The 25,566-nt window shown below is 37.3% G+C and overlaps 1 protein-coding gene across 2 annotated transcripts in view; it reads right to left on the bottom strand.

Moving 5' to 3' along the window:
• The window catches only part of UBE3B (ubiquitin protein ligase E3B), a 2,006,489-nt gene that overhangs the window by 1,536,758 nt on the left and 444,165 nt on the right, over positions 1 to 25,566 (bottom strand). For both annotated transcript variants that reach the window (XM_044068510.1, XM_044068511.1), the window contains exon 10: positions 1,167 to 1,272. In XM_044068510.1, the coding sequence (XP_043924445.1) occupies positions 1,167 to 1,272 (106 nt within the window). The remainder of the gene's footprint in view (positions 1 to 1,166; positions 1,273 to 25,566) is intronic.

Below are 25,566 nucleotides of genomic sequence, written 5' to 3' on the forward strand. Positions count from 1 at the left end.
ATAATTTTATCCAAACAGGCCTCCTATAACAGTTCCAGTAGTAGCTGCTCTGGAGACAGCATTTACACACATTCTACTGTGTGTTTAGCTATCCAAAAAGAGGAATTAAGCACATGCATAACAACTTCAAGTCAGAGTTGGCAAGTCAGAGTTGGGGAGACTAGCTAAACTTTATCCCATACTCATTAAAGTAGATAAATGGAACTTGGACATGTGGGTTTGGCAATTAATAGCTGCAAAAGGTCACAAATATATATACTTTTTGCCAAACCCATCAAGTGCTCTGCTGTTCCTATAACTGGGGATTTAGTTAGAAGAGGGGAAAGGTTCTAGTACCTTCATTAGCATCCAAGGAAAGGATAGCAGTGTCAGCAGAAGGATTTTTACAAAGGTACTTATGCATATCATGAACCCTGTAAAACCTGTCAGGTTTCTTACGGGTTAAAGGCTAAGAGTCTGTAGACAGTAAAGATGCAGAAAAGGCATTTTTCAGAGCCCACAGAGCTGGTGGTATAGCAAGAACCTTAGGGGATACCCATATTCAACATCTCAATTCCATTCCAAGCAGTCAGAAACTTTTTTACCCTCTAATTTGAAAAAAAATCACTTTGGAAACCATGTTTCCAAAGGAAATTTCCTCATTAAGGAAATCAGAAAATAATATAGAATTTGCCTCAGATTCATATCCAATGGGAGAGGGAACATAATAAGCATAATCAAGCCCCACACTGTCAGAATCTGATCTGAAAATTCCTTGTCTTTATAATTATAGGGAACTCTTTTTATTTTAACTGGGGTAGAAGTGGAAAATGAAGCTGCAGGCAGAGAAGACTGAAAGGACTGGAGAGAGCTTTACACAGACCTTGAGTAAAGTTAAATCAATATTCTTGTTTGCCTTTCTGACTGGAAGGGTGGGGGTATATGTTTGGTATACACATCTACAGTGTGGAACAGCACAGAGGTGTGCTGGGGACATACAGATGTTTGCAAGTCAGGTCAGTTGCCTGATGTCAACCTGTGAAGTTAACTCCAACACATTATACAATATATCACAGCAGTCAGCCTTGTGAAGATCACCACAAGTTATTCAATCAGGAACCAATGATAAGCCACTTATTATAAGATACAGTGATGTTTTTTTTATCCTGCTGAAACAGTAAACTCACCTCAGGTGCAATAGTAAACAGATGTGACACTAAAGCTGGGATAAACATAATGTGGACTAAGAATGATCGCAGCAGATTATCAGAGAAGAAGGCAGCAAGTACAGGCCTGAAAGATACAACCAAAAAGAAAACAATCATTAATAAGAAATCAATGTGGACCTACACCACCACAAACACATGCGTAAAGCAATCCCATTTGCTGGTCTTGCTGTGAATATGCTGTGCAATTCAATAACAGTTACTAAGCATCACCACACTTAGTCCGAATACTCCTTGGATGAGAAGGTACTGTTACTAAGCATGGTTCACTGTTGATTACCTCTGACAAAACAAACATATATGCATGCTACTGGTACAGGAAGTTTTTACCATTTTAAGTAAAAGAGCCTTCAAAGTAAACAAACAGTTTCTCGGTTGCAGTATTAGCTTTTATCGAGGTACATGCTAGTTAATGTCACTAAGTGTCTACATCTTCCTGAATGTGAACAGACAAGCATCATCTGGACTGCAGCCAGCCACCATTACCCACAAAGCAAAGACAGAAAGTACTTGTCACAGTCTACTTGCCTAGCTTGCTCATATTCCCACAGGCAGAGATACTGAAGCAAATCAAGTATTGAGTTATATAATGACTATTGGCAAAGATCTCACATAAGACCACATTACTTAGCAATCAGTATGTCGGTAGCACACTCACAACACCACACCCATCTCTGTCATTGCATACCAAACATAGCTCTTAAATATAGCCCAAGAAACAAGTACCCTCAGCAACCTCACAAACATTCATCTCAGGCAGCATCTATAATGAATCATGCATGTAAGACTCATAGTGTCTGAGCTCAAAAACCTGCAAGGCAAACCTCAACATCATCCAAAATCTAAGTCAGAGGATCTTTCGTTGTGAAACACAGTGATACTCAACTTACCAGTTGCTCAAGGAGAGGGTTGCAGTCAGTAGCCTACCAGGAGTCAGGATTCTTCTCATCACACATTCATTCAAGTCCTTGCACAAAAGTACACATATGACACAGTCATAGTACATGTGGGAATAAATGACATTGAGATGCACCTCTATGACTTCATTAAGACAGGCATGGTAGAGCTCTCAGAATATGTATAAGAGGCGGGAATGAATCTATCCTTGAGGAGCATTTTACCCTCACAGAGAATGATGCCACAATACAAACAAATTATTATAGATTTCAACTACTGGTTTAGTTTCTGGTGTCATTCAAAGGGTGTCTTATATCAGCCTGGGAAGAAACAGATGACAGTCCAAATTGCTTCACCAGAGATGGCCTGCACCTCTTTCCTCAAGGCTTTCATATATTGGCCAAAACCATGTTCACTCCCTTTTTAGGCAATGTCAGTCTCCAAAAACATCTAACACAACAAAACAGAATACGAACATAAAGGTTTTGCTACTCAACTCTAGAAGCCCTAACAGAAAACTCCACTCCCTGGACAGGGACACCTTACCCTGGAATACACTGATATATGCATTGTCGGGGAAATCTGGTTCAAGTGCACAGAGCGCACTCTATTGGTGTAAGGCATCATTGCTTGTCATGCATTCAGTCCACCACACTGCATAAGGGAACAAAAGGTCGGGGCATCTCTGTATTCATTCAACAAAGTGTAACCTACAGAATCATTAGACAGGCTAATGACCTGGAACTTCTCTACATCCAACTAACAATTGATACAAGCCCTTATCACACCACGTACAACTAGAGGATCCCACTCTATGTCTGCTCTGGCCTACAGAGCCTACCTGACGAGTATGGAGTCACTATGCATCAAACAAACACAATTCCATAATAGGGTAGAGCAGAAGAAGGCACACAATATTACATTGATGGCAAATCAGGTTGAATGCTTACAACTTGCCTGGTTTAAATGAAGGCTGTGTTTTAAGTAGTATTTTAAAGCTTAAAAGTATAACACGTTAAGTTTAAACAAATTAAATTAAATATAACTTTTAACTTATTTTATACTAGTTTAATGAGGCTAGTTTTGCTACACAGTGATTTAGTTGTTATATGAATTTTATTCTGATTTATATCTATAATGAGTGGGTGGTAACATAGAGTTTTTACTGATCTATCTTCTTGCTGATAGGTTAATTGATTGTACTTGTATGTATTTAAATGTGTTTGAACTACTTTGTATTGTCTGATGAAGTTTGTGGATTGACAAACGAAAAGCGCTTAACTTAATATTGTGTGCCTTCTTCTGCTCTACCCAGTTATTTTGTGTGAACTAGTTCATTTACTTGTGTGTTTTTCAACAGTTTGTCATGGCTTCTGGAGTAGAGTCTGAAGATATTGGTACACCATATGAGAACACTCCAGTGATTTTAAAGGACTGCAGCGATTCTAACTTGTTACCACCTTCCAATGTCTCAGGCGGAGACAAAACTAACTTTGAGTCTGTTATTTCGCGTCTCGTCTGCTTGCTTATACGCTTGGACAACCTTGAACGTCGGTTTGATGCTGAAAAAGTACCACTTCCGGCTCTTCCTAGTTCTGGGAGAATGAATGGTTCTAACGGAGTAAACCACGACTCGAGTCGTGGTTTTCTTACCAATCAATCTACTGCTAGTCTACCCTGTGGTCAGAGGAGCATTTCGGCTAATATTGGTGATATTCCAACTGTTGCCTTAACATCTGATTCCACTTTACTAAGGCTCAATAATAGCGACAGCAGTAACAGTGGCGATAGCAATGGAACGGACATTGGGTTTGATAACCAACATATTAAGGTGACTACGAATGCAAGACCTACTTATATTGACATTGTCCAATCGAATACTTCAATGGCAGGTAATAACTTTAACATCAATACCTGGTTGTCCGACATTTCATTTTTTGGCGCTAACAACAACAACGCGCCTACGAATTTAAGTACTGGTTCTGAATCATCCAGTATTTCTGTCAATTTAAAAGAACTGGATAAACTTTTAGTTAAATTAAGGAAAACTCAACTTGAGGTTTCCTATTTTAATGAATGCATGAGAAATAAGATTGTGCCTAAAGGGCTAAGACGCTGGCAATATCCAACGGGCTTGGAAGCTAATTCTCAATTTCACTTAGAAATCATAGCCCTGTTTGATTGTCAAGGCTTAGAATTGATTGATCTCATGTGCAAACATTACAGTATGGTTGTTGAGGAATTGACTGAATTAGTGTGTGACCTTGATAAGAGAATTAGGTTTGACAATGAATTTTCTCGCTATAGATACGAGTACAACCGTATTTTCGCTAGCATCGATTCGTATCTTAATAAACTTAAGGCAAACAAAGTCAAAAAGTTGGACAGAGACTTGAAAGCCTATAATGATGGCTTGGCCTACCCCCAGCCTCCCATTTCCCAGACTTGGCAAAATGGTAAACATCAAGGTTTTTCTAATTATAACAGAAATAAAAGTTTTGTTCCTGTGGATAATCAGCGTGAAGGAGAGCAATTTCCTTCAAATGGATCATCACATGATGGTCTAACAGAAACTGTTTTTAACAATAATGATTCAGGTCAACACGCCAACCAAACTAGCCACTATAATTTAAGATCTAATAACCCTAATTTTTTAGGGGCAAGGCAGAAGCAACAACCAGGGCACATGAACCAAAAGAGAAAACAGAAGAACAACTAAATATTGACTCTGTTAATGTTTCGACTATTGTTACAAACGTTACGGATGACTGCCACCTGGTTGAGCCTTGTAATTCTAGTTATTTAAATGGTTTATCTGATGTTAGCATACCACTTGATGACTGTAATGTACTCATTGATTCTACAGTTAACCTTGATGTTACACCTGTGTCTATTGATAGTGTTACAAAACCCAATAACCCTGTGTTGTTGTTTAATGCTAGCGGTGATTTCACAGTTTACAATTTTTCTCAAATTGATGTTCCAGCTGATTTAATAGCATTGCTGTCTAAAGGATATACCTATGTTCCACCTCAAAGAATAGATTTAGTGAGGACTATCATTGATTTAAAATTATACACTAGGAAACTGAATTTGAATATGATGATGGGTAATTCCCTTACTAGTGAACTTAATCAATTCAGAATACCCAGTACATTTAATCCACCGCTAAATCCTTTGATTAAGGTGTTTGAACAGTTTTGTGAACTGGATATCCGCAACCTGGTAATGCCTTCACATCTCGAGCACGCTAATGTTTACAAATACAGGGACTTCCAAAAAGAAAGGGATAGTCTGAATTTTATTAAAATGAATGACATAAGAATATGTAAGCCTGATAAAGGTGGGGGAGTTGTTATTTTTGACAACACTGACTACTCCAATAGGATGTTTAGTTTATTAAATTCCCATTCTTATGTTGAGAGTTCCCTTTCTGAAACTAATAAAGCTTACAGCTTAATTAAGAATGTTATTGAAGATTTATACATTGAAGGGAGGATTACTCAAAATATATACAATTATATGACTACATGTTTTCCTAGATTTCCTTGTTTATTTGGGATACCCAAAATACATAAAAATCTAGAGAATCCCCCTATGCGTCCTTTGGTAGATAGCAGAGGTTCCCCCACCTACGCGTGTGCCAAAGTTGTTGATTCAATTTTGCAAAAATACTTGGTTAACATTAAACAAATTTGTAAAGATTCATGGACGTTTTTAAAGAATATAAATGAGCTGGAATTCAAGTCCTGTTACAACTTTTTGACTATCGACGTAAAAGATTTATATACGTGTATTCCCCATACCATAGCCACAGAATGGGTTGGTGAAATATTAAAACTCCTAGGGTGCCCTATGGATGAAATTTCACTGGTTGAAGAACTTTTGAGTTTAATTTTAGATAACTTTTTTGTTTTTGAAGGTGTGTTTTTCCTTCAAAAGGTGGGAGTAGCCATGGGTTCACCCTGTGGCGCCAGTGTAGCCAATATGGTAATGGCTTTTTGGGAATCCTCGTATGTACTTAATAATTGCAATTACAAGGAACACATTGTTTTTTACACTCGGTTCCTAGATGACATTTTTATTCTGTTAGATGGAGATACAGAATATAGTGAATTGTTAGTACACTTTTTTAATTCTACCACTTCCTTTTTAAAATTCACACACAATTTTGACTCTACCTCTATAGCTTATTTGGATATTACACTTACTAAGGACACTTTATCTGATAGATATACAGCTTCTATCCATAGAAAGAATACTTATTGTAACTCAATGTTACATTATACAAGTTGCCACCCGCACCATCAAAAACGGGCTATTATAAAAGGTCAACTAGTATGTGCAGCTCGTATCATCACAGTGGATGAAGTTTTTCATAATGAATGTGATTTTATCAAAGAAATGTTCTTGACCCATGGTTATCCAGAATCTTTGATTAATGATATGATTAATAAAGTTTCATTCAAACGTCAGTCTCTTTTTTCTACACCTTTATTGAATAGCAATGCAAATGGTTCATCCATTTTAAATGGATCTTTCAACACTTCTATTGATGTATCTGAAGTGCAACTTCTTGAAACTAATAAGTTCAACACTTCTTTTATAACTACTTACAATATAAATAGTAGTGATTGTTTTAAGATTTTGAGAAAAAATTGGAATATTTTTAAAGGTGATAATAATGTTTTTACATGTGTAGGTGATCGACCCTTAGTAACTTACAGAAGAGGCAAAAATCTTAAAGCTTACTGTGAGAACAGTAGATCGAATCCTGTTAGAATTCCAGGCATGTATAAATGCCAAGCTTGTAATTATTGTGCTTATATTTTGGAATCCAACAGATTTTCTGTTAACAATTTAAATTACAATTTGAAATGGAGGAATAATTGTAATTCCAAGATGGTAGTCTATCTTGCCAAGTGCCAGTTTTGTCCAGCTTTCTATGTTGGCAAAACTGAAAGGAAGCTCCGCAACCGTATTTACGAACACTTGTATGCAATAAGGAAACACAAACTTGAGAATGCTTTAGCAAAACATATTGATCAATACTCTGACCACTGTTTCAAGTTTATTATTATAGATCAAGTGAGCAGTAACCCAAGAGGTGGCCCAGACGCACTTAGACTGGATGAATTAGAACTTACATGGCAAATCAGGCTGAATGCTTACAATTTGCCTGGTTTAAATGAAGGCTGTGTTTTAAGTAGTATTTTAAAGCTTAAAAGTTTAACACGTTAAGTTAAACAAATTAAATTAATTAAAATTTTTAATATATTTTATACTAGTTTAATGAGACTAGTTTTGCTATAAAGTGATTTAGTTGTTATTTGAATTTTATTTTGATTATTTATATACATAATGAGTGGGTGGTAACATAGAGTTTTTACTGATTTATCTCTTTGCTGATAGGTTAATTGATTGTACTTGTATGTATTTAAATGTGTTTAAACTATCTTGTATTGTCTGATGAAGTTTGTGGATTGACATAAACGAAAAGCGCTTAACTAAATATTGTGTGCCTTCTTCTACTCTACCCAGTTATTTTGTGTGAACTAGTTTGTTTACTTGTGTGTTTTTCAACAATTCCATAATAGGACTTCCACTATCCCTTGGAAAAATGGCAGACTTGCATATGCCCACACATGTATGCCTAGAGATTTGCAGACATTCTTAATACAAACTCTCTGGACCAATCTGTCTGCATATCAAAGAGGGGTGACAAAATCCTCGACATGGACCTTACTAATATAGGACAGCTCTTTTGCACTAATTCTAGTTCCCTCCCTAGTTAAATATGACCATAAATCAGTCACAGTCACTATATGAATGAAGCTAGAACCACCCTCCAGTAACTCAGTACACTAAAGCTAATTTACTTAAAAGGAGTGATGTGGCTAATTTCAATGTCCCCCCCCAACCCAATGACCCCATTGCGTAAGATGAATCCTTTACTGTCAAATTCTATGTCCATCTAAATAGCATAAAGGCATCTGTCCCCCTTCAAAGTAAATACAATGCCAAACTTAAAAATAAATGCCTATGATGGAACCCAGACAAAAACAGGTTTTATTTTATTTATTTAACATTTGTTGACCGGGAAAGTCCAACTAGGAGAGATCCTATTTTCAGCGGAGGCCCTGGGAGAAATGCTCTAGATGCATGTCTTCAGAATGTGGGAGGAAACCGGAGTACCCAGAGGAAACCCAAGCAAATGCAGGGAGAACATGCAAACTCCACACAGTAGGCGCCCCAGCCGAGAATTGAACCAGAGAACCTCTTGCTGTGAGGCAACAATGTTAACCACTGCACCGCTGTTTTACAACAGGAGAAAAACATGACTGCATGTAAATATAAATGCAACTTTCAGTATGCCAAAAATACTCTTGCAAAATTTATCATGGAACTCCAGTCCCTGATAAAATCAACTAAAACCAGACATGAGGCATAAAATAGCCACGGAGGCTAAAGACAAACACAAAGTCGCCCAGCTACTGAGACCCAGAGGACATAGACACAGACAATTAAACAGTGGAAAAATTCAGCTCAAACTTCACCCCCCCCCACAACATTCCCAGATCACATATCCACATCTATGCCCCCCAAAAAAAATCTCCCAAGAACTCCTCCTCAAGGCACCATCCAAACCCATGAACATTACTTCTATAGTGGCCAGGAAACATACAGGTTCATAGGTTGATACTAGGCTATCAGTCCTAGGGCCTATACAAGCTTAGCCATTACAATTCCCTAGCTATGTCTTCACACAGTATATACTTCCCTGTACCCGTCTAGGACGATGACTGACATGATCCCCGGGGTGAATTTCCTATCTCTCATCAAATCATCAAGGTTCCTTTTGAAGAGGGCCAAAGAGGCGCTCTGCTTGACATGTATGGGCAATCTATTCCAGAGTCTCTGGGTCAGGAACCTATAACTCAAACATGTTTTGTTTATTGTGATGACAAGGTTTAGATCCCTGGAGCATGTGTCTCTGAGTGATTGGGATTTCTTTAAGTGTAGCAAGTCTAACAGCTCTGGGTTTGACATGGCCTTGTATGTTAAGCAGAGATCGCCTCTCAGCAGACAATATGCGACAGAGTATAGGTGGAGTTTTTTAGAAGGTCAGCATAGGGCATCTGCTTAAGGCCTGTGATTCATTTAGCGAGGTATTTCTGCGGCCTTTCCAGTTGTTGCAGATGTCTTGAGAGGTACATACCAAATGGGGCATTGTATTCTATAATGGGTCTAATGAGGGATGAGTACAGTGGGACAATGGCCTCTGTTTTTTCTGGATGAAAAGCCCTTAGTGATGAGGTGTGCCACATATAAGGATTTCCAAACTGCTGTGGCAATGTGGTTATCAAAGGTGAGACCACTGTCCACCTGTGTCCTTAAGTCTCTTATCACACTTTCGGTGTTTAGTGTACTGCCACCTATGTGGTAACTCACAGGTACATTTTTTTTCCAAAAGGGGATAACTATACATTTCTTGGCATTGAGCTTGAGTCCATGGCTCTGGCACCAAGCATCTGTTTCTGTAAGGCCCTTTTGTAGAATATCCACATCATTTGGGGATTCAATAATGGCTCCCAGTTTGCAGTCATCTGCAAATTTTGTTAGCCAGAGTCCCTTAGTGTTGGCCTGTACTTCAGAGAAGTAGATGCCAGACAAGAGCGGTCCCAGGACTGAACCCCGATGTACTCCGCTTGTCTGGAGCTGGATTTGGAGTCAGCTACTTTTACAGTGTGGGTTCTGTCAGTAATGGCCAGCATGATAAAAAAAAACCTGCGTTTAATACAATACAGACCGGTTTCGGTCTCAATTACCTTTATCAATGTCCAAAAAACTGGTACAGTACTAAAAATGACAGCACAGCTCGAACTAAGGAGTTACTTTATTGTAAAAACACTCTTAACAGTAAAACTGGTTAAGCACTTTCATCTGTTGTGATACAGACTTCATCAGAACCATAATAACAAAATAATCCATAGTTTAAATACTTAATTAGGCACCAAAATGTTACACTCAATCACATTTAAAGACAGTCCTGGGACCGCTTTTGTCTGCATTAGTAACTGTATTTAGAGCACAACCTAGAGCTGTTTACTGAATTTCCTGTTTGCACTTATTTTTACAATCGTTTTTTTCTCAAAACTTGCATTTTACCTGTCTTTGGCCTAGCACTCTTGTGTGGGGTAATTTACTGCACTGTTATAACTTGTTGATACTTGTGAACCTCTGCTATCTCTGAAAAAACAAAAAACAAAAAAAAATCTTGCTTTTTTCCCACTTTTCTGAGATTTAAAAAAGTTCAGTTACAGGCTTGCTGTTCTTGAACTGTTTTGTAAGTTTCTGTGAGGCCATTTTTTGCTTGGGCTAAAGGGAAGTCTCTCTGTTGATCAGTGGCAGTGAAAAACATTGAGCAGCCTGCCTGCCCCTGTGGGAGTGGTTACTGACTTGAAACTGTAGTTTTATTGGCCATTTTGGGTCAATTCCAAAACTCCTTCATCTTCCTCTCTTAAAACCCTCTTTTGTGCGGTTTTATGATAGCGCAACAGCGGGCAGCGCCGCCTAATTGGGTTTAAACTATTCCTGGCTCCACAAAGTCTGCTCTTCACTTTTTCCCTTAGAACTGCTCTATCTCTCAATTTAAACACCATATTCTCATTTTAAGGCCCTTCACTGGTCCAGTTAAGTAATCACAAGTTAGCACTATTAAACCATAAGCACTACTTACTCTTATACTCTCTACGATTACCCTGTCCTCTATTGGTCCGTCTTAAATTCAGTTTCCCTATATTACTCTAGCATGTCCAAAGGTCAGTCAGTGGTTTCCTCTCCAGTCCAGCTGGTGAATCTGGGAATTTTGAGGCAAAGTTACAACTGTCTCATATACACGGACAACCCTCTCCTCCTCCAAACAGGTTCAAATATATGTGAGAGATGCAACTATTTAGCCAAACTGGAGGCTGAGCTCTCTCATCTCAAAACTGGTGTAACCAGTCAGGAGGAGAAGGTAACCTCACACAACACAATTCCAGTATCGCATAGTCCCACCACATCAGCGAACCAAACACATAAATACACAAAAACATACTCGGAGGCTCTAAATAAAAATCTACCTAAGCAACAGAGACCTCCAAAGCAGACATCCAAGCAAACGCTACCTCAAAACAAAACACACACAACACATAACCCACAAAGTCAGTGTAACAAGCAGCCACAGCCCTTAAGGCTGAATAACACACCTGACACTCTTGTAACAGGTGACTCTATTGTCAGACACACTGACGTCCCGCTCACCAGGCTGAATAAAGAGAAGGTCACGGTGAGCTGCCTGTCGGGTGCTAGGATCCGCCACATAATGCAAGCACTCAGGTCACTCCAAAGCAAATGCAAATATGACTCAGTCATTGTACATGCTGGTGTGAATGACCTGAGACGTACCTCCCTGGACTACATGAAAAGAGACATAGCGGAGCTCTCTGATCATGTAGCCCAGGCTGGTATGACCCTGACCTTGAGCAGCATCTTATCCTCACCTAGAATGATGCCACAGTACAAAGACAAAATGATCGATTTTAACAACTGGCTAAAATTTTGGTGTCATTCAAAGGGGATCCAGTGTCTGTCAGCCTGGGATGACATGCTCGACAAGCCACGTTGCTTCGCTAGGGACGGCTTGCACCTGTCACCACTGGGCTTTTGGCTATTGGCAAAGGCTCTTGCCACCCCATAGTGCCTTTTTAGGCAAGGCTCAAAAGTCAAACCCACCCCCATAGACAGCACAAGGAACAAGAAACTAAGGGTAATGCTGCTAAACGCCAGAAGTCTTAACCTCAAGATGCATGCACTCGAAGCTCTCCTCAGTATGGAGAACATCGATATCTGTGCAATGACAGAAACCTGGTTCAAGGCTCCAGAGAGCACCCCAGCACTACCAGGCTATACCTCATATCATGCTTTTCGGCCCCAAAACCTGGAACGAACCACAAAAGGAGGGGGAGTTTCCATATTTATCAAGGATATCCACACCTCCAGGTTAGTGGCATTGCACGAAGTATCGGAGACCATCCATGTGCAACTAACAGTGGGCAAGACTGCTTTTCAGTTTATAGCATCCTACAGACCACACTCTCAAAGTCAGGAATCCCACTCGGCTTTCCTGAAAACTTTGGAGAACATGAAGATCTCTCCGAACACCATTATATTGGGTGACTTCAACTACCCAAACATTGACTGGGAGCACTACTCAAGCCCCAGCACCTTAGCCCAAAGGTTCCTGGAAATTATAAACTCAAATGCTATGGAACAACTAGTCACCACTCCCACAAGAGGGGACAACATACTAGACCTGATCATTACCAACATGGGGACTCTATGCTCCACACCAGAAGTATATCCCTCATTGGTAAGATCAGACCATAAATTAATTTCACTGGATGTCCACATCCCGACCCCACCCCCAGCCCAGAAAACCACAGTGAAAAACTTCTCAAAAGTGAACTTCTCACTTCTCAAAACCAAAGTGGAATCCTTCAAGGCCCCAGGGCCAGTGGAAACTACGGCCCAAACTGCAGAATCCTATATAAACGCATTCTACGGAATTCTCCAGGAATGCATGGATCATGCTATCCCAAACAAAACCAAGACCCAATCATCCAAAGGCAGCTGTCCAGTCTGGTGGACCCCTGACATAAATAAACTGTACAACAGAAGGAGGAAGCTACTACATGATAGAGCAAAATCCCTAATAGGGAAGGCATCTCTGATCAGTACTAGCAAAAAATTATGATCCCTCAAAATCCTCCAAGGCCAGCTTCGAGAGAAAAATTGCACAGGACACCAAAGACAATCATAAGGCTTTTTTCAGTTATGTTAGAAACCTGGGATGTAACTCCCAGACTTGTTCTGAGTTGATTCTAAATGACAAAAAATACACTGAACCCACAGACATCGCCAATATCCTGGCAGACAGGTTCAGTGCAAACTTCTCTACCCCCTCCCCCCCAAAAGAGCAAGTATCTATCCCGGCAGAGGGCTTCCTCCCAAACATCTCTGATGCTCAGGTGAAGGCTGCCCTCTCCAAAGCAAAAAACACTGCTTCCATGGGACCAGATGGTGTCCCAGGTTGCGTCCTACATGAACTCCAACAGGAACTAATCCCTCAAATAAAACAGCTATACAATCTCAGCCTCACTACAGGATATGTGCCCACAGAATGGCGTACAGCAACAGTGGTCCCATTCCACAAAGGTGGAGCCTCTACGGACCCTGGAAATTATCCTTGCCTGACTAGCTTAGTCTGCAAGGCTATGGAGAGGATCATCATGGAGCTCATAAACAAAGACATTGGGGACGTACAGACACTAGATCCTACTCAGTTTGGCTTTGTCAAGGGCAGATCCTGCCTTTTGAACCTGGTTGACTTCTTCGAAACAGTCACCAAAGCCATAGATGAAGGGAAGGTAGTCCACACAGCCTATCTGGACCTTGCAAAGGAATTTGACACAATACCCCACTCGGGCATCATAGATAAGCTATCCAGCTTAAATATAAACCCCTATGTCACAAGATGGGTCGCAAACTGGCTCAAAGACAGAACCCACAGAGTGAGAGTTTCTGGAGCTATGTCAGACTCAAAACCGGTCACAAGTGGCGTCCCACAGGGTTCTGTTCTGGGACCACTCTTGTTCGGTATATACTTTTCCGAGGTACAGGCAAACCTGGGAGGACTATGGCTCACCAAGTTCGCAGACGACTGCAAACTGGGTGCCATAATCAACTCTCCAGCTGACACAAACATCCTTCAAAAAGGACTTACAGAGACAGATAACTGGTGCCAGCGCCATGGTTTAAAGCTAAATGCCAAAAAATGTATAGTCATACCCTTTGGCAAAAACAATGTGCCCACAAATTACCACATAGGCGGAAACCCATTAAGTACAGAGAAAGTTATTAGGGACCTGGGGACCCAAGTTGATAGCAATCTCTCCTTTGAAAACCACATTGCCAAAGTGGTTAGAAAGACCTTCGACATAGCCCACCTCATCACGAAGGGTTTCACATCTAGATCAAGAGAGGTAATCGTGCCCCTTTATTCATCCCTCATCAGGCCCATCACAGAATACAATGCCCCTTTTGGGATGTACCTTACCCGACACCTGCAGCAATTTAGAAAGACCCCAAAAGTATCTCACCAAGAGGATCAAGGGTCTCAAACAGATGCCATATGCTGCTCGGTTAGAAAAACTCCAGCTCTACTCAGTTGCATACCGCCTACTTCAAGGCGATCTATGCCTGACATACAAAGCTATGTCAAATCCAGAATTAATGGACATGCTCCACCTCAGTAAATCTAAATCCCTTAGAGCCACACGTTCGAGGGACTTGAACCTCAGCACAGAAATAAATAGAACTTGCTGGAGGGACAGGTTCATAACCCAGAGGCTCCCTTCGCTCTGGAATAGAATTCCAGTTCATGTGAGGCAGAGCACCTCACTGAATCTCTTCAAGAAGAATCTTGATAGGTGGATGGGGGATCGTAGGTTTGTCCCAGTGATTACTCCCGTGTCACTATTAGACAGAGGCACAGTAAACTAAACCTTAAAAAGGGCACAGTATACTCAAATCAAGGGGTGGCGTAAGCCATACAGAATCGGGCTAGGCTTATAATTGCCCCAGGGCAGATAGCCTAGTATGAACCTATGAACTTCACATGTGCAAAACTCTATGTTAATGTAACATACTGTAAAATGTTAAAATAAATGTAAAAAATATTTTAATACTGAAAATATAACTAAAACCATACAATACCTAATACTATCAAATATAAAACTAATCTAAAATAAGAAATGGTTTAATACTAATGTATTCATTGATACCAGGGGAACTGGTGGCATCCGCTAAAATCTGCCATTTACTTTCTTTTGAGGCTAATAAGGCTTTCCAGTTCCCCCCTGGTACCAAACTATCCACTTGATCAATAATAGAAAACTTAAAATTGTGAAAGTCTCCTTTATCACTAATATGTTTATATAAAGCATTATTCTCATCTTGAACCTGGATCTTATATAAATGTTCATATATGCGCTTCTTCAAATGTCTCTCAGTTTTTCCAATATAAAATGCAGGGCAGGCACAACATGTCGCAAGATAAACTACTTGTTTGGTGTTACAATTGCCTGCCCTGCATTTAACAATCGTTCTATTAATATCTTCTAATTTGATGTATGCCACTTCATTGATAGCTCTACATTGTTTACATGAGCCACATTTTCTAGTTCCTGTATATCTCTTTTCTGAATTATTGGTTGCTTGTTCAAGAAGCCTTTTAATATTGGGTGCTGTTTTATATACAAAATTCAGATGGCTACCCAATAATGCCCCAATATTTTCCGAAACTGTAATCCACTTCCAATGTCGTTTAACTATGTTCTTAACATATTGTACAAATGGGGTATACATCAAAACACATACTCTATTATTTATTTCTCATACCAAGGCTTTGTTATTTATGTTATTACTATTATTGGCTATATTGAATGACCTGCCCAATAGGGGTTGATATTTTGTACCCCAATGTTTATAAACATAATTAACCACATCCTTCAACAAAGCCTGGGGATAACCTCTGTTTTCAAACATATTATATATAAGTTGTAACTCATTTTGCATAATTTCCCTAGTAGATGACATGCGGGCAGCCCTAATACACTGACCCTTAAAAACATTTTTAAACACATATGATGGATGATTACTACTGAATTCGATATAATCATTGGAAAACTTAGTTTTCCTGTGAATTTTAGATACAAAACCTCCATTACTATGACTAATAAAGGTGTCCAAATAAGCAATACCTTCGTCACTAGTGGTATATGTAAACTTGAGAAATTCAGTTGTTCCATTGATATAATCAACAAATGACCTAATAGTCTCTTTTGTACCCTTCCATAGGATAAATAAATCATCCAAATATTGGGTATATAAAACTGTCTGAATAATATGTACTTTTAAATAGAATTTCAGTCTCCCATTCTAACATGACAAGGTTTGCAAAAATGGTTGCACAAGAGGCCCCCATAGCTACACCTTTATTCTGTCTAAAAAATTCACCTTGAAAGTATATATAATTATGATCAAGTACTAACCCCATCATATCTGTGATTAAACAAATTTTGTCCTAACTCATATTTGAAAAATTTCTCAAGCTATTACTAAAAAATTCTAATCCAATTTCTTTAGGTATGCACGAAAACAAATCTACAACATCAACTGTTACAAATACAAGTTCTTTATTCCATATATTTGGTGTAAATTTACTCAAAAAGTTCCAAGAATCCTTTGTAATGTGAGTTAAATTTTCAAAACATGTTTGGTCCATCTATCTATAGCAACACCCATATTGTACGTTTTAGACTTCGATCCCGAAATAATAGGTCTAAAGGGGGGATTAATGATGCTCTTATGTACCTTTGGGATACCTATAATATTGGCCAAAGTTGGATGATCAACTCTCAAAAATGAATACATTTCATGAGTAATTCTATTATCTATCAAATATTCCTCTAATGCTAAATCTATCCTTTTATAACCTATGTTTATCTCGTTAATAGAGACTACTTCATAATTACCAGATGAATATAATATGTTATGTATTGCAGTGTTGTAATCAAATGTGTTATACATAACAATGCCCCCTCCTTTATCTGGTTTCATTATGCGTATGTCATTATTGCGCATAAGTTGATCCAAGCATGTCCTTTCATTAATAGTTAAATTGTCCCTAAAGACATTTTTATAAATATTTCCTGCTTTTATATTTTTATTTAACCAATAAATATCCTTACAAACCATCTTCTCATAATTAGCTATCTGTGCATTCACATTAGGAATATAAGAGCTTTTCTTTACTAACTCTTTTTGTACAACAAACTTGTCTCTTCCTTCCTGTTGTTCAAATTGTAAGGCTAAATTTAGCCTTCTACAATATAATTTAATTTCTTTAATACAATCAACCAAATTAAGTCCGGTGTTAGGGATGTATTTCATTCCTTTACTAAATAGTGTGAAAAATTCACGAGAAATCTCCAACTCAGTATAATTAAATACTTTGAATCCATTAAATGAAAATAAAATATTTTTGCCAGTTCCTATCAATGACTCATTCTCGTTACCACCATTTATTTCATGTTTATTGTGGGTAGTGACTATTCCTCCAACTACCAAATTATCTATTGGCGAACTACTTGTATTTAATATATTTATCTCCGTGAACCTCTCTTTAGGGACTTCCAAAATCAAGGAATCAATTTGCTGTTTATAATTTTTTAACATTGCCTCCTGTTCCACTGGGTATACTGCTTTTTTGGAGCTGGATAGAATCTGCCTCCCTGAAAATAAATATCCTTACTCATTTGTCCCGTCCTGTTTCTAAAACTCTGATGTCTATCAAACTCAAATGCTGATCTATCCTGTGGCCAGATATAGGCTCTATTTAGGTGATACAATTCTAAATCACGCTTTATTTTTCTACTTTTCCTGTCAAATGCTTTTTGCTTTGTTTTCCGCTATTTGAAATTGCTTATAATATAAGTCTTTCCACTGGTCAAATAATAAATCATTAACAATGTCCTGATTCAATTTATCCACCTCCCTAACTAATCCAGACAATTTTTCATCATTCAATTTCATCAACATTTTCATGTATTCAAAGCCAAACCCATCAAACATTTTGTTAAATTCATTAATAATGCCTATATTGTATTCAACCCCCAACGGTAGTTTGTAAAATCTCAGTCCCTTCAGAACTATGTGTAGTTCAATACACTTTGCTAAATAGGCATTATCTATTTTAACATTCTTAATAAGTAACAGTTTCTTTCCCAAGGCAAAAATCGTATCCTTTAAAGAGTCATTCAATGAACTAGGACATCTCCCATTTTTAACAACTTGAAAATGCTCATCAACATTCAAAAACTCATAATCATCACTCAAAAACTGATCAAAAGCGTCATTATTCTGTGTTTTACCATCAAAATCTTTACCAATGTCTTTTTTGCCCAAATATTTGTTACAATGTTGGTTAATAAATGGGCTTGAAGCTATTTTATTAACAGTACCTTTAGTATGTGCATTGTGCACCTTCGTAATGGCTGAACAAGTCCTCACTGGTTGCCGACATTTGGGTCGCGCTCCCATGCGCATCGCTTCATCCCTGGTATGAAATAAACTAAAATCAAATGTGAACTCTTTGTCCGGTGATAGAATTGTGTTCACATTTCGATTCGTAAGTTCTGTAGAATCCTGTAAAGACTGCACGCCATCGTTACTACCGCACGCTTGTCCGTTTGGAATGTCAATCTGCGTGCTGATATCATTTCCTGTTTGCGCGTGCAAACATTTTGCAGAAGAATTATGCTCAAATCCATTTCCTTGTTTAGGTGAACCTAAAGATTGTCCGACCAAGTTGATAAGTCTAGTAACCTCTGCCTGTAAATTTGTAACTTCCAACCGAAGTTGAATGAAGTCCTCCCTGTTCAATGAAGCTTGCACCTCGTCTTTGTTACCTGCCATACCAGTTGAACAACAACGTAACACAGTAATCACACGAAGTGAGACCCAAAATCCAAAAAACTGGTACAGTAATAAAAATGACGGCACAGCTCGAACTAAGGAGTTACTTTATTGTAAAAACTACATTTTCCAATGATTATATTGAATTCAGTAGTAATCAACCATCATATGTGTTTAAAAATGTTTTTAAGGGACAGTGTATTAAAGCTGCCCGCATGTCATCTACTAGGGAAATTATGCAAAATGAGTTACAACTCATATATAATATGTTTGAAAACAGAGGATATCCCCAGGCTTTGTTAAAGGATGTGGTTAAATATGTTTATAAACATTGGGGTATAAAATATCAACCCCTATTGGGTAGACCATTCAACATAGCCAATAATAGTAATAATATAAATAACAAAGCCTTGGTACGAGAAATAAATAATAGAGTATGTGTTTTGATGTATACCCCATTTGTACAATATGTTAAGGAGATAGTTAAACGACACTGGGAGTGGATTACAGTTTCGAAAAATATTGGGGCATTATTGGGTAGCCATCCGAATTTTGTATATAAAACAGCACCCAATATTAAAAGGTTACTTGAACAAGCAACCAATAATTCAAAAAAGAGATATACAGGAAATAGAAAATGTGGCTCATGTAAACAATGTAGAGCTATCAATGAAGTGGCATACATCAAATTAGAAGATATTAACAGAATGATTGTTAGATGCAGGGCAGGCAATTGTAACACCAAACAAGTAGTTTATCTTGCGACATGTTGTGCCTGCCCTGCATTTTATATTGGAAAAACTGAGAGACATTTGAAGAAGCGCATATATGAACATTTATATAAGATCCAGGTTCAAGATAAGAATAATGCTTTATACATATTAGTGATAAAGGAGACTTTCACAATTTTAAGTTTTCTATTATTGATCAAGTGGATAGTTTGGTACAAGGGGGGTACTGGAAAGCCTTATTAGCCTCAAAAGAAAGTAAATGGCAGATTTTAACGGATGCCACCAGTTCCCCTGGTATCAATGAATACATTAGTATTAAACCATTTCTTATTTTAGATTAGTTTTATATTTGATAGTATTAGGTATTGTATGGTTTTAGTTATATTTTCAGTATTAAAATATTTTTTACATTTATTTTAACATTTTACAGTATGTTACATTTACATAGAGTTTTGCACATATGAAGTGCGTCTTTAAATGTGATTGACTGCAACATTTTGGCGCCTAATTAAGTATTTAAACTATGGATTATTTTGTTATTATGGTTCTGATGAAGTCTGTATCACAACAGATGAAAGAGCTTAACCAGTTTTACTGATAAGAGTGTTTTTACAATAAAGTAACTCCTTAGCTTGAGCTGTGCCGTCATTTTTAGTACTGTACCAGTTTTTTTGGATTTTGGGTCTCACTTCGTGTGATTACTGTGTTACCTTTATCAATGTAACATTTTTTCTATTAGCAGAACAACTGCTAATATAGTAACACCATATTTTAAACTGATCAATCAAAACCAGAGCATACTAGTGACCTAGCCCAAATTTAAAAATATATACAATACAAACGTGAAACAAAGCATCAAAAATAAAAAACATATACATAAAAAGTATATATTAAACATGTATGCATACAAAAAAATTAGTGTACCTTAGCAACACTAGAAAAGTTATTAATATATCAAAATATATATATATATATATATATATAAAACTATATGTATATATAAATATATATATATATATATATATAAAACTATATGTATATATAAATATATATATATATGAATATATATATATATATATAAATAAATCTAGATATATATTTACAAATGGTCATTTAGGCCTGGGGGACAAAGACCACCCAGATTTACAATCCAAGATCTTTCTTTTTTATTAAGAATGTCATGCCATTTATTTTTACAAAATTTTAAACCAGCAATTCTGTCAATAATTGTAAATGAAAATCTAGCCGTTTTGTGAACTTGAACATGTCTGTACAATGCGTTTGTGATAACCTTGTTATGTATATTGCTCAAGTGCTTGTAAATTCTGTGTGTAAAAGGCCTGAATGTTTGGCCAATATAAAAAGCCGAACACTGACATTCAGCAAGCTAAATCACCCAACAACTACTACTACAATTAGATAATGTAAGAATTTCAAAAACATTGCATGTGTTCTTACTTGAAAATTCTTTGGTTTTAAGTACATACCTACAGCAGGTACAATGTTCACATGGATAGCATCCATATGACCTTGCACCCCCAATGGTCCTTTGTATTTTATCATACACTTGGATGGATGCATGTTTTTTGAAATGACTAAAATGTCCACCTAAAGTAATTCCTTTTCTATAAGAGAACCTGCATCTATCCTCTAATATAGTTGCCAAATGTTCTTCAGCGAGTAATATAGCCCAATACTTATTTATGACCCCAATCAAAGATTTACTATTCTTACCGAATGTGGTAATGAATCTAATTTTAGAATTGCATCCAGACTTAGACCCATCATAGGTCAATAATTGCTGTCTGGGCATCCCATACACATGTTTAGTCTGAGATAAATGGCTCTCCGAATATCCACGTTCCATGAATCTATTGGTGAGGTCTATATTACATGAATCAAGATCAGCTGTTCTGGAACAGATTCTCTTATTTCTCATATATTGAAATTTAGGGATGTTTCACGTAATATGACCTGGATGACAACTGGAGGCATGTAATAACGAATTTGAACAAACAGGCTTTCTATAAACTGTGCTGGCCAAGGTACCATCTGATTGTTTAGTGACCAACACATCCAAAAAGGATATAGATCTCTTATTGGCTTGCACAGTGGACTAAATTCCCATTTGTTTTTGTTTAGATAACAAACAAATTTGTTCAAATACACCACATCAGATTTCCAGACCAACCAGCAGTCATCCAGGTACCTACGCCAAATATCCATCTCATCCATATATATGTTATGACTCCTGTCATATATAACTTGATGTTCCAAGTATCCCACAAAGAGATTCGCATTATATGGGGGCAAAAGCTGCCCCCATAGCGGTTCCCCTATTCTGTAAATAATACTGACCACTGAAAAGAAAAACAGTTTTTGTCAAAACATGTTCCACCAATCCTAACAAAAAACTGAACACTGAACCCATTTCTTTGTAACTTACCAGATATTCGAAACCCCTGTTAAAGGGTGTAAGGGCCAGAATAAAAGACACAACGGAATTTCTTAACATCATAGACAATTCCCAATTGGAGGATGGCTGACTCTTGTGCACCTTTGATGTGACATCGCTTTACACTAGTATCCCGCATTGGGCCGGACTTATGGCGTTGGAATTCTGGCTTTTAGAACTTAATTTGTATAGTGCTGATTTCAACAGTTTTTTGTTAGGATTTCGTTAAAGCGTGTTACAAAAAAAAAAAAAAACACTACATTTACATTTTAGCAGGGGGGCTTCCCCCCTGTGCCTCCCACACCCCCGTACTTTAATATTCTCCCTCCAAGACCGCACTACAGTGAGGAAAAGGGAAATTTCCCTTACCTGCACCATAGTACAGCCTCGGCAACAGGCATACTTACGCAAAAGTGCTTCTTCGGTGAAAAGCACTTTCACTTAAGTATGCCCGGCCGTTTGGGTTTCGGTCGTTTGCTCACTCGAGCAAACGTCCTAGATTCCTTATTTTATATAACAAATCCAACATTACATAAATTGTTCAGTTCCTACCTTCTCTTAAACCTCATGATTCTCTAAAATAATATTCTGGATGTATTGTTCCCACAATTTCCATTTTCTATGTAAATTACTCCTACCCATTTCGAAAGATCCCACTTTGTGTTCTTTTCTCTCTATTACAATATTCACTACTTCAAGTATAGTTGGTTTAGATGTTTATTTCCACTTTTTAGTAATTGCTCTTTTGGCAGCCACTAGAAATAAACTTAGCAATGCCTTATTATGTCTAGGCAATTCAAATCTTGTATCCCAGCTCAAAAAATCATATCCTTAGCTACAACCACTTACTTGCCCAGTATTCCTGAAACAGTACTCTGTAGGAAATTTTTAAAGTCTGCCAACTCATTACACTCCCAAAACATATGTTCCCAATTATTTCTTTCTTCCCTATTACACTTCCAACATTTGTCACGTACCTGAGAAATATTCCTCAAAGTTGTGGTATAAAAGTACCTATGCAAACACTTCCAGGTAAAAATCTTAAATCTTCTGGACCTAGTTGTATATTTGGATGGCATACATATGTCCTCCCATTGTTTTTTAGTGAATTGCTTATCTAATCTCTCTTCCCAATCTTTTCTGACCTCCTCTGATTGCTTTCTGTAAGTTACTGTGCAATATTTTATATACCCTACTAATTATTTCTTTTTTTAACAGCAGCTTCTTTTCTACATTCAACTAAAAATTCAACCAGTGCAGGTCTTATTTTCTTTGCCAATGGTTCTATATATAATGCAAATAACAAAGTGGAGAGAGTACATCCCTGTCTGGTTCTTCTGTTTAGACACAACTTATTAGAAAGGAACCATAACCACTTTGATTTTTTGCCTTCAATCCCTCATATAGCCTCCTAATTAACCTTATTATTTTATCAGGAAATGCAAATGTTTCCACTGACCTACTCAGAATCCCAGCTTACTCTGTTTAATGCTTTCACTGCATCAAGACCCACCAACAGTGGTATTTTGTTATACTCTGCTTCCTCCTGGAGCATCGTTCTATTAATGTCAAATGTTTGCTTTCCTTCCACATCAGTTTTGCTAACACCTTTGTCATTCTTTTAGCCATTTTAACACTTTATAATCATGGTTTAAAACTGAAATGGGCCTATATGAAGCTAGATCTAATGGGTCTTTACCATATTAGGTATTACGGCCACCACAGCATTTTTACAGGATGTTGAGCTTCCCCTCCTTTTACAATACTGTTAAGTAAAACATTCAAAATCTGTATCACTTTCTTCCCCCATAGCTTCCAAACTGCTACTGGAATACCATCTATTCCTGGAAACTTTCCTGCAGACTGGTTACACATCACCATTTTCATCTCCTCTCCTCCTATCGCAACTATTAACTGTTCAGCCTCATCTACCTCTAACCTGGGCATATTTAGGTCTTCAATAAATATTGCCATTTGTGCTTTTTCTTGATTTCCCCACTTCTCTGCTATATACACAAATATTCATAACATTTCTGAAATATATGTAATACCTCTACAGGATCTCTGGTTATTTTTCTTGATAGAGGCTCCATATGTTTGTCAACACTTTCTACTTTCTGTTACATAAGTCATTATACCAAAGTTTTTGTGCTCTGGGATTATTATCAAAAAACAAAACAAAAAAATAACTGCTTAACAGCATTCTTTCTAAACTCATTTACATTATCTTGGTACTCCCTTGTTTTCTCTTTAGCACTCTGCAATTGCTTCTCTTCTTGTTTTGTGAGACTCCCTTATTTTGTAATACTTTAACCTTTGTCAGTTCCCCCAAATAATTCTTGTTGCTGCTTAACCATACCCAGTTGTCTTTTGTTTCTAACCTATTTTTAAAGTACACTTTCATTTTATCCCACTTGCTATAACTTCTGGAGCACTTTCTAACTTCCCTAGTAACTCCTGAATAATTTCAAATACCCATTCCTTAAATTCCTCTTTTAATAGGTACACGGGGAAGCACCTGTGTCTCATCTTTACTTCATTATCCTGCATTTTTATCTTGGCAATTATTGGATTGGTGCATTGTCTGAAATAGTTATTGAATGTGTGCCAAAGTTCTCAATTAAATGCACATTTATGTGAAATATAAACTGTGTCAAGTCCTGCCCAGTAATTGTGCCTACTGAATTCACATATTCCATATAAAACATTTTCATAAATTTCTTCAGAAATCTACCCTCTTTTGTTATATTTTTCCTTTTAGGCCTCTGAGATGCATCCTCATGGTTGCAAATCAAATTCCATTCCCTAACTATAAGTAATATTCCCTGCTGAAAGCTGATTATTTCTCCCAGATTTTTTTAAAGTTTTATAATAGCAGTTTTAGGTGGAATATAAATACATGCCAATGTAGTCCTCATCCCTTGCCAGTAACCCCTTACTACCACAAATCTGCCATTATCCTTTTTTTCTCTTTTATCACTACTGCAGCTCTTCCAGCAATTAGTGTAAGTACTTCTTTTTTCCTTTGTCCTTGATATTCTGCTGAATAACCATCCTAAAATATTTTCTTTATCAAATTCAAATGCTCAGTTCTTTCCAAATCTGTTTCCAATAGCATTGGTAATTGCACTCTGCATTTCTTAATATAATTATTTCTTTTTTTCTATACATGTGATACCATTCATATTACAATATAACATGGAAAGTGTTGCCATTATGATAAGAAGCCATTATTCCCACTCATCACATATGACTATTTTTTTAAATGTCTATTTCCAACTTTTCTGATACATACACTCACTGTTTGGCAGGTTGATCCTTTATACATTTTTTTCTTATCATTAAAGTTGGAACCTATTGTGATGAAAGGAGGTACTGCCAACACAGCTAACTGGAATTTTGTAAATAATTATGTCATTTATGAATATTAAACTAACTGATACAAGATGCTTGTGTTACAAATGTATTAGAAGTGTATATCAAACTTGTTTGTACAAAAGTTTGTGTTGAAAAAAATATTTGTACAGTGCTTGTGTTTGAAATCTCTCCACAGTGTGCCCTCCCAGAAGAGAACAGAAATGAATGTGCAGTATTGTAACTGTTTAAATGTGTATGTTTTAACAGTGGAAAAGGGAGGGTTAACTTCAGTCAAGCAAACTTTAGAAAAATATCTGAAATTAAATTACTTTATAGGCAA

The sequence above is a fragment of the Protopterus annectens genome, chromosome 4.part0 (genome assembly GCF_019279795.1).
Source record: "Protopterus annectens isolate FY-2018-M chromosome 4.part0, PAN1.0, whole genome shotgun sequence".
Taxonomy (NCBI): Eukaryota; Metazoa; Chordata; order Ceratodontiformes; family Protopteridae; genus Protopterus; species Protopterus annectens.